This window comes from Carassius gibelio, chromosome B16 (assembly GCF_023724105.1).
Source record: "Carassius gibelio isolate Cgi1373 ecotype wild population from Czech Republic chromosome B16, carGib1.2-hapl.c, whole genome shotgun sequence".
NCBI lineage: Eukaryota > Metazoa > Chordata > Actinopteri > Cypriniformes > Cyprinidae > Carassius > Carassius gibelio.
The window spans coordinates 23,781,792-23,792,507 of record NC_068411.1 but is presented as its reverse complement, the minus strand read 5'-3'; the positions used below and the strand labels follow the sequence as shown (position 1 = coordinate 23,792,507).

General features: G+C 33.6%; 1 protein-coding gene across 2 annotated transcripts; it reads right to left on the bottom strand.

The window, feature by feature from the left end:
• Positions 1-783: 783 nt before the first annotated feature.
• On the bottom strand, positions 784-9,904 carry LOC127974985 (CDC42 small effector protein 1). 2 transcript variants are annotated; one of them, XM_052578654.1, is made up of 5 exons: positions 9,736-9,904; positions 8,386-8,710; positions 4,914-5,018; positions 2,705-2,776; positions 784-2,619 (listed from the first exon to the last, which is right to left on the bottom strand). In XM_052578654.1, exons 2-4 carry the CDS (start codon positions 8,446-8,448, stop codon positions 2,708-2,710), a joined length of 237 nt encoding a protein of 78 aa, XP_052434614.1. In that variant the 5' UTR covers positions 8,449-8,710; positions 9,736-9,904; the 3' UTR covers positions 784-2,619; positions 2,705-2,707. The 2 variants fall into 2 exon arrangements, with proteins under 2 accessions (XP_052434614.1, XP_052434615.1); XM_052578655.1 differs by lacking the exon at positions 9,736-9,904 and adding an exon at positions 9,460-9,681.
• Between the last annotated feature and the right edge of the window lie 812 nt (positions 9,905-10,716).

Sequence of the window (10,716 nt, the reverse complement as noted above, 5' to 3'; positions counted from 1 at the left end):
CAATAACACAATTTTCATCTTTATTTTTTATTCCATGGCAGAAAATGTATCAAATAAAGCAAAGCAAAAAAAAAAAAAAAAAAAAAAAATATATATAATAATAATAATAATAATATAATAATAATAATATATATATATATAAACAATTGTAGTACGTAAACTTAGAATTCAGTTACAAAGGCAGAATTCCGAATTTACATCTTGCAATTCCTGACTGGTTTATTCCCCTTCTCAAAACTGAATTAGAAAAAGATGAGTCCCGTTCACACCAAGCACGTTAATTACAAAGATAACGATAAAGATATAGTTCTAAAAATCGTTCTCAATATTAAAGAATAGCAGAGTCCACACTACAACTAGGCATAGGCATAGAGAAACGATATCGTTGGAATCATTTTAAGAACGATTTTTTCCAGCTGATGAACGATACAAACATTGACAGCCAATCAGAATCCATCCTGCCATAACGAGCTCGAGGATTTAAAGCTGCAGTCGCACGTGCGCTCAGAATAAACAGACGATATTGTTAACTGGTGTGGACGCTAATATCGTTATCTTTATAGTTATCGTTCTTGGTGTGAACGGGGCTTTAGAGTTTCTATTAAGGTCATGCAAACACAAAGTAAAATGAAATGTTATTTACAGTAAAAAATATTTTATATATATATTGAGATTTTTTTAAGATTTGGTGAATATCAACTGATTATATCAAGAGCTTTTCTTTTTTTTTAAATATGCTTTAGAAAATTACTATCAGTGTCTCGATTAAAACAAAACAACATATTGCTCTTTGTACAACTGTATTGTTACAAACCAAAGCACAAAAGGATTCATCAACATAACACCATGCCATATGAACAGAACACTATTACTGCTCCCATTTAAACGAAATCAATCAGTTGGACTAATAGACTTAAAGTAAAGAATAATAAAAAGAAAAGCATTAAAGACAAAAAGAGCCTAATGAGTGCTTTGCACAAACATTATGGCTTTAAAAAAAACAAGACAGATACTTAAAAAAGAAAAGGACAAACATTCACATAAAACCAAAAAGTGAGAGAATCTGCAAGGAACATGTATAATAAAGTTAAGGGAGCTGTCGAAATCTTTGGCAGAGTTTCTCTATACTGTCAGCTTAGAATGAAATGCATTCTCACTAAAAAAATACTCTAAAACATTCAAAAGCAACATACAAAATCTTAAAGCATTCAACATTTCCCAACAAATGCAGCCAACACAAAGTAAATTACAGTTTGGGATCTTGCAAAGCAATGCTTTTGAAATAAAACATCACAATTATAAACAAAAACATTGTGTTTAACATTGCAGCCCAACCTTGTGCCACACTGAGCTGCATTCAAAAACAAAGTACAGAGTAAAGTATGCAAAGTGTGTGTGTAAATCAGTGATTTAATCATTGAGCCGTGTGAGGACTGGAACCTTGACGGTGGTGTGGGGTGGAGCTTGGTGTGTGAAAGTGAGACTACATGTGAGGTTTAAATGACAAAGGGCAGTGGCTCGCTGCTGGCAGGAAGCCACCATTCAAAGTCTCCACTCACATAAACAGATAATAGCCTTTTTCTAATACTTAAGGATTAAAGGAATAATTCACCTAAAAGAAAAATTATTTACTCAAACTGTCATTTCAAACTATTTTTTTTTTTACAGTGGAATTTTTTTTAATGAATTTTCATGCAGATTTTTTACAATGTAGTGCCTAGACGCTCTCCAAAAAATTATAATAATAATAATGCAATTAAAAAAAAAAAACATAAAATATGGTCCTCGAAAATCCAAGTGGTCTGAAGCTATTATGGTGCCCTTTTGGATTTTGTATAGCTTATTCATTACATCATTATGCACTGATGTTGTACTAATAATCACAAAAAAAAGCATACTCTTAAAAATAAAGGTGCTTAAAAAGTTCTTCAGATGTTAAAGGTTCTTCATTGAACCATTTCGACAAAAAGGTTCTTCTAATGGCAATCGTGAAGCACTTTTATTTTTAAGTGTGTGTGTGTTTGAAATGACAGTTTTATTTTAGGATTTTTTTAAACTATTCCTTTAGAGTTATTAAGGCCATTACACATTATTTGTTAATGCAATATCAGACATGCGGACATAAAAAAAGACATATTTTCATACTATATCTTTGTACTATACACATACCAGAGGGCTTTGTATAATACACTAATTTGTGCAACTGTTAATGACAAGCAGTTGGAGACACTATAATGGTATAGGTGCACATATATTTCCATTACAAAACAAAAGCAAACACACACTTGCGCACATCCTTATCAACGACAGACTATGACAAACATGCCAATTATAACTTTGAGAGGGCAGTCAAATAGTCCCCTGTGTTAAAGCGATAAGAGCCTTTCCTCTTCCACAGCAAGCACAGCCAGTGTCTCAAACGCACACGTCACACATTCACAATCCGCTCCAAATTGAATAACAGTCTTAGAGTGGGGGGGGGGGTCTCCTCTGAGACATTCCAGAGGATCCAAAAGATAAAAAACCTGCAGAGGTGGTGTCCATGTTGGTGGCTGCAGCAAGGAGGTTGTCTCCTCTTCTCTGGTGCAGTGCAGGTCTTTACGGAGCTTTGAGGGAAGTCTGGGGAACAGATGAAGGTCTGTGGTTAAATATGAGTAAATGTGAGAGGATGGAGAGGAAGAGGAAGGTGTGCGTTCATACTCACAGGCTATAACAAGCTGTTTCGTCCATTTGCATGAGGCACTTTGGATCTCATTTGTTCCTGCATTGGGCCAGACTGAAAAAGGAAGTGACACAATCAGGTAATTAGCATGGAAAACATGCATAATTATTAACAGTAAGTCCACTTTAACAAACACAACAACTATGTAGTCCAGCACGATTTCCATTGATATGACTCAAGTCATATAGTAAAATTTCAAACTTCAAGTGAGGTCAAATAATCTGATACACTAGAGAAAAAAAACCTAACTTTTAGACTTCAAAACTTCCTCCTAAGTCAAACAAAAGAGCATTTATTGAATTTTTTAATTATAAGAATAATACACAAACAAAGAAATAAAAAAAAATAAATTAAAAATTAAAAATCATTATAGTATCAGTGATGATATTATTTTTAAATGATTTATATTTAATATGACATTTTTATATTATTTAATTATATATAATAACATAATAAATACAATTTCAATATATGTAAATATAATTTTTGTACTATATACATAATACTTTATATAGTAAAAGTGACTATTACTAATAATCGCCACCATATTACCATTACTATATTTCTTTACTTTTTACTTTTAAATGATAGCAATGACATTAGAGCAATAACATCAATTTATTATTAATAATAATAATAATAATAATAATAATAATAATAATAATAATAATAATAATAATAATGTGTTAAATATAATTTTAGTACTAGTATATAAACAAATACTTTATATTGCAAACATTTCTAATAATAATAATGTCATTAACATTATCATGCTTTTTTTACTCACTACATTACTATAATAATAACAACAATAATAATCAGTAATAATAATAGAATTAATATTAATACAACAAAAATAATACAATTATAAATAAGGAGTGTCATCTCTGCACATTAAGTTTTTTTTTATATGGAATAGTGTTCATTAAATAGAAAGACTGGATTGCTGCATGATGTTTAAACTGTAAAACAAATTCACATTTCGTGAGGTGGGGCAGAAAAACAGAAATCGCTCTTAAAGAGCTCTATTCTGTCCTTGACGGGCCGCCTGCCAACATTCCTCTGAGCAAGTTGCAGTCTGCTTGATTCTGCCCAGGTATTCAGTCCCTCCGTGAGCTGCAGGATTAGGTAACGCCTCACCTTCTTATTTGACAACACAACAGCCCAATGATCAACATGAGCGAAGACAGCACGAGTCCACATCTTACACATGCAGCATGACTACCTTACTCAAATATGCATTTGATTTGTTCAATTTGACACTTTAGAATAACTATACATCACAATAATAAATATTATTAGTAGCAGTATTATCATAATAAATATTTTTTAGTAATAGCAGCAGCATTATAAATTAAAAATATTTAGTATTATAAAGAAAAAAGACAGAAAAAAAAAAAAAAGTGTCTGCACAGGCTGACCACTTAATCGGGGAGCCTTCAACATTCATGTCAAGCATTTAAAGAGATAGTTCACCCAAAAATGAAAATTCTGTCATTAATTATTCACCCTCATGACGTTTCAAACCTGTAAGACCATTGTTCATCTTCGGATCACAAATTAAGATTTTTTTGATGAAATCCAAGAGCTTTCTGCATGGAAAGCAACTGAACTGCCACGTACAAGGCCAGAAAGGTAGTAAGGACATCATTAAAATAGTCCATGTGACATCAGTGATTCAACAGTATTTTTATGAAGCTACGAAAATAATTTGTGCACAAAGAAATAAAAAACAACAACTTTATTCAGCAAATCTCTTGCACTGGCAGAAAACTCTTTGTTTTCATTAAAAAAAATCTTAATATGTGTTTTGAAGATGAACAAAGGTCTTACGGGTTTAGAAGGACATGAAGGTGAGTAATTAAATGACAGACATTTTTATTTTTGGCTGAACTTCCCTTTTAAACATGACTTGTTCAGACAACTGGCAGGTACAGCAGATCTGAGGGCAAAACTGGAAGGGAAAGTTCTAAAATTTTAAAAGGTCTGGTAGTGGGTGCCAGGTACATTTTTTACAAAAATCCCAGCATCCTTCTTTGGGTTTTTAATGTGTCCACTTATGATTAACCAAAGGTTTAGTAAAGAATCCATGCAGAAGCATTTATTCTGTAATTGTAAACAGATTATACCCATGCCATAAACATTAAAGTGAGAGAGTCTCACTGTACCAATGTAATAAAACATGTCTTACCGGTTGCATGCCATTTGCCATTTCACCAGAGCCTATATGTGTCAGATGAACGAAGTTTGTGGGCTCTCCGATCATGCTGCGGTCAATTCTCCTCCGTTTCTTCTTCTGTGAACATAGAGGCTTAAATTGACAAAGGTCCAGCACAAAGATCCAAAGCACCTGATTGGCAGATTGGTGAAACAGCTTGACGTAACCCAAATGTGTTGAAGATCTAAGTGTAGTGAGTGAGCTCAAAGAAGTCTGTCATGTGACCATACAACAACTGCACCAGTGCCTGCGTGATATTACACTAATCTTTCCCAACGGAATCTATTCCTGGATGCATCCTGAAGATGAGCAGGATTCATAGAGTTCCTAAAAATCCCCAACCGTTTCTTTTCTTTGTTTCCCATAACTGTGCAGTAGAGTTAGTCAGAGATTATAGAAGTAAATCAAAAAACAAAACCAAAATAAAAAACAACCAGAATAATTATTTGATGAGATCATGTGCCATAGCAGGGGTGTTGGCATACGAGTCATTACTTGTTAGTCCAGAGTGAACAAGATGCATTTCACACGACATATAGCACTGGATTTAAAATGTCAATAGTCAAATATGTCTTCTAGTCTTACCTAAAATCTTACACTAGTTTTTTAAATGGACCAGAGTTTATTTGATGTCAGTTTTCAGATTGTTTGGTTGGTGTCACTAATAATAATAATAATAATAATAATAATAATAATAATAATAATGCTTTTAATGTCAAGATTATTATTACATAAATGGTTATTCTTTCTAAAAAAGAAAAAAAAAACAGCATTAAGCTAAATACAATTAAATAATCATCCATACAACAAATCTAATGAAAAATATGAGGTACAATTTTACATTAAACAGTTTTTAATTTATGTTGTTAAAAATAATTATTTTAATTTTTAATTATCATATATTTTATCATACTATATTATATTATATATTAAATTATAGTTATTAGTAAATATTGGTAATATTCGATTTAAAACAATTAGTCAATACGACAAACCTCTCGGGCACTTTGTGGTACCATTTGATGATAAATGCTTTTCTAGCTTATGAATAATAATGAAAATTACAACAATTTAAAAATAATAGCAGTAATTATCAACAAAAACACTATTCTTATTGTTTTTATTATTGCTTGTTGTTAAGCGTTATACCTTTTATATCTTTACTTCAGGATTTGACCTTGTTAATCATTATTTAAAAAGAACATCATATTTATTTATTTATTTATTTAGAAAGAAAGAAAGAAAAAAGCCCTTTGTATTTTTTCGCTCTGGACCAAGCTTCTCAGTTTAAAAACAGTTACAAGTTAAATTTAGTTTTTCGAATGCAACATGTCTTCTGTAACTCCAGACATCCTTGAAGGTGTTTACTTCCATAATCTTTGCAGTCAATGGCCCATAACATAGCAAACCTTTGGCACATGCTTTAGTTCTTATCACCTTCTCTGGTGTAAGGAGACACTTTAAACATAATCATTTCATCTAAATCGGTTGAAGAAATTAGCTTTTGCACTGGTAAGTAAGCACTGGTCTTTTACAGATGCCCACTACTGTCTGACCTCACCCCCCACCCGACAATAGAACAAATAAGAACCTAAAAATAAAAAGAGGAAGGGGGGAGGAAAAGAATGAGCACTCCCAGCTCGGAGGAGCCAGCTTCCCTTCAGAACCCCCCTGTCATTGTTACAGGAGACTGTGGTAAACCTGGGTCACTCATCATTGGCTCAGAACCTCAGTCCAGATAAAAACAAACTGAATAACAAAGACTGAATTAAACCACTAATCTGTCAAATATGCAAAGCTATTCTAGAAACATAAACATGATTATTTTACTTACAGGAATATTAAAGGGGAAAGTCCACACCAAAATATATTTTTGCTATCATTTACCAGACTCTGACTTCCTTTTGCTCATGCAATACAAAAGTAGATGTTTAGCAGAATGTCTGAATGTCCAAACTTGGGCTTTTCCAATGAAGTCAAAGCAGACCGCCAGGGACTATCATATGCCCCAAAAAAGAGATGACTCATGCTCTTAGCCATATGATTTTTTTATGTGTGAGGACCAGACTGATATTCAAGTCATTATTCAAATAAAACGGCTTTTCAAACTTGCCACAACAAGATGTGCACGAGCATCTCAACATCAGGTCAAACATAGTGCAATGCATTTTGTGGTGCCACATTTGAATATGCAGAAACACAAATGAGATTTGAGAGCTAAAAAAAAAATAACAATTGTTTTCGACAAAAGCAACTTATATCATACAATCATATGGCTTTAGAAAATGTAATAGTATAGTATTCCTATAATCCAATAATACAATATATTTTTACCTGTATTGCCCAAAACAGATTTCCCTTAAAGGACTATATGATGATGATGGTATGAATACAGTATTGGAAAATATAGTATGCAAGTCATATGCAGTACTTTTATAGTGCTTTTTTCTTTGTTTTGGAGTCTGACAGATGGTGGTCACTTATTTCATTGTATGAAGTTTAAGAGTCAACATTATTTTTTGTTGAGCTTAGAAAAAAAGAAAAGAATAATCTTATGATGCACTACCCTTCAAAAGACTGATGTTGGTAATATTATTTTATTTTAAGTATAAGTATCTTATACTCATCAAGGCTGCAATTATTTGATCAAAAACTCAAAACATTATTACAATTAGAAACAACAGTTTTGCATTTTAATATATACGACATTACTCCAGTCTTCAGTCACATGATCCTTCAGAAAACATTTTAATAAACTAATTTTATGCTTAAACATTTCTTGATAATAAATGTCAGAAACAGTTTTTAATCTGGAAACCTCTTTTTTCTGGATTTTAATGAGCTGAAAGTTGAAAGAACAGGATTTATTTGAGATAGAAATCTTTTGCAACATTATGAATGTTCATAATGTTGTGTTTGAGCAAATGAATGCATCCTTGCCTAATAAAAGTTTTTTTTATTCTTACTGACCCCAAACTTTTGAACTGTAGAGTATATTCTTGATAAAAACTGAATTATGCATGTGTGGGCACATTTATCAGACTTCCCTCACATGCGAAGTGGTGTGGATCCATACCTCTACACGTTCACCCGTTCGATGACAGAGCATTCTTTGTCCATCTGCGTTACACGTCTGGCTTCACTCTCAAAAACACATTTGCACTCCTGACAAACTCCTAAGACTATCTGGGTCACATTCACATCAGCTGAAAGGTCTCTTTTCTGCCCTAGACCAGCGTGAGTCATTCTTCGCGTGATTAGCAAACACAAAACTCGCATGAGCCATGGGGAATGCCTAATTGATGAAATTAGTCCAGATGTTGTTCACAAAAGAAGCCTGATATCACAGTACCTGATTCCTGAAAACTAGTTTTACTGTATTAAAACGCCTTATGACGGAACCCTGGGAAATAAAACTATAAATCTCTTCAAATGAGTAACTTACCGGAGGAGGTTTGGCTACCACGCAGCAGCCGATCTTATGCCAGAACGCACTCATCTCCGGCATGCACCGGTTGGGTTCCCCCCTCTCTCTCGCCACCCTGCAGGCCGTTTAGAGACAAGATAGAGAGAGAATATAATCCTCAACACCCAGCGATAGAAGCCGTGGCTCGCCCGAAAACCTCTGTCCTTGAATCCTTGTTAATGTCTCTGCTTTAAGTATATACACACACAAGACCCCTTATCCCCGCAGTTATTCTAGGCCCCTGATTTCCAGTTGATTCTTGGGACTGTGGGGTTTTTATGAGGCAGAGCTGTTACAGACGAATCTGTTCAATGAAAGAAAAAATAAGAATTTTTAATTAAACAGACCTGAATTCATCATACAAGCAGACCATATATCATATATTTAACATGCTGCAAACAAAACAGCAAATGACATTGATTAAGAATGAGGCAAATCTTAAATTAAAGAAAAGGAATACCATCTTGAAACTTTTTTTTCTGTGGCATGGAGACATATAATATGGAACTGAACAATTACCAAATTCATTTACATGATAGTACTCAAATTAACTTTAAAAACAGCTTGTAATGAAGAAGCATTAGACCGTGGTATATTACCATATAAGTTACATCATACTGTAATACCATGATACTTTGAAATATACAATTGTGCTAAATGATTAAAATATTAATGTTGGTATTAACATGGTGCCCCAATTAAAATCAAAGAATAACATGGTGTTACAGTGGTATATGGAAAAACGAAGTACTACCATGCCAGTTTTTAAGAAATAAAAAATATTAACACAAAATAATCTTTGTAGCAGTGTTCATTTTAGAGTTGAACTCCCCAACTAGACAGTATGGCTCTTTATGCTGTCTAGGAAGGCAGTTTTCAATTTGAGACAGTCGCTTTCTTGGGCACTAAACCGTTACAAATAAAGGAAAATCAGTGTATTAACAAAACCCGTTTACATTGACAACTAACCGAAACACACATAGACTGGACTCGGTAAACAAGTAAACACAGCAGAAAAACAATAAATCTGTGAGAGAGAGAAAAAAAAATCACCTCGAGTGATTAAGTTTTCCAAGAGTCACCAGACTGAAGTTAACTAGACTATCGGCGCACATCTCGTATCTTTCTCGTCTTTATTACTGAAGCACACAGGCGCTGGTCCGGTTCAAACTCAACTAACGTTACAACTGAAAGTTTGGCACAACAAGCCGGCTCAACCGATCCCGGGTCATGTTGTTAGCGGCTCAAACGAAATAATAAAGTTCAACTGAGTCTCAGAAAAGATATTTTATTTGCTAGCATAAATCAAAATAGAAATAAAAACTTTACCTTGTTGAAAACGAGAGCTCCAGTGAGCCGCCGGAGTGAAGCGACTCTTGTGAGGGGAGTCTGGTAAAGTTACTGTCTCCAGATCACTGAGGTGTGGTTGAAGTTTTCCCATTAATATGAGGAAACACTTCAATCCAGAGAGCAGCAGCGCCACCAATGGGCTGCAGATTCCGACAATATATTTGATGTACTTATAATAAAATGTCTCTCTTTTAAGCTATAGTTTTGTTGAGTATCTGATGACAATAGAGAGGTTTAGGCAAATTAATTACCTTCAACTTTTTTTTTTTAAAACTCCATTTAAATCATCCTCTTTGGGATAAAATAGCTGAGATTTCTCCGTTTACTAGTGCTCAAGATTTAAAAGCAAACGAGTGTGCTCTTTTGCTCTAAATCGTGTATTAAACAACGTATGAACATCATATATCATATGTCATATCATGTCATATACAGATCAGTGACAGTCACATCTTTTTGCCATTATAGTGTTTGTACTGATGAAAAACAATAGCATAAAATGTATTTTAAATATGTTGTATTTATTAAAATATATTTTAAAGCTGCTTTCCCCCCAAGATTATACATTTTACAATGTAAAAAACAAAAACAATAATAGCAGTAGTAGTAGTAATAATAATAATAATAGTGCACACCGATAATCTTGAACTTTGGGAAACTTTAAAATCTCAGCAGTCCTATCCTAAATAAAATAACAAGTCGGAGGAAATGTATTTCCATAAACCTATTCGTTTTCAAAAGCAGAGAAGTGATGAGCTGGCGCCAGTGTTTCCCAAACCTGTCCTGCAGGACCACCTGCCCTGCATCTTTTGTCTGTCTTATCTAACACATCTGATTTCACTCATCAGCTCGTTAGTAGAGACTGCAAGAACTAAACTGGGTGTGTCTGATTAGGGAGACATACAAAATGTGCAGGGGGTCCTGCAGGACAGGTTTTGGAAACACTAGCCAATACATCTTTCG

Coding starts and splice junctions, on each gene's coding strand:
- LOC127974985 (XM_052578654.1), bottom strand. CDS start 8,448: ATGCCGGAGATGAGTGCGTTCTGGCATAAGATCGGCTGCTGCGTGGTA. Junction 5,019..8,385: donor TGGTAGCCAAACCTCCTCCG/GTAAGTTACTCA, acceptor CTATGTTCACAG/AAGAAGAAACGGAGGAGAAT. Junction 2,777..4,913: donor TGGCAAATGGCATGCAACCG/GTAAGACATGTT, acceptor TTCCTTTTTCAG/TCTGGCCCAATGCAGGAACA.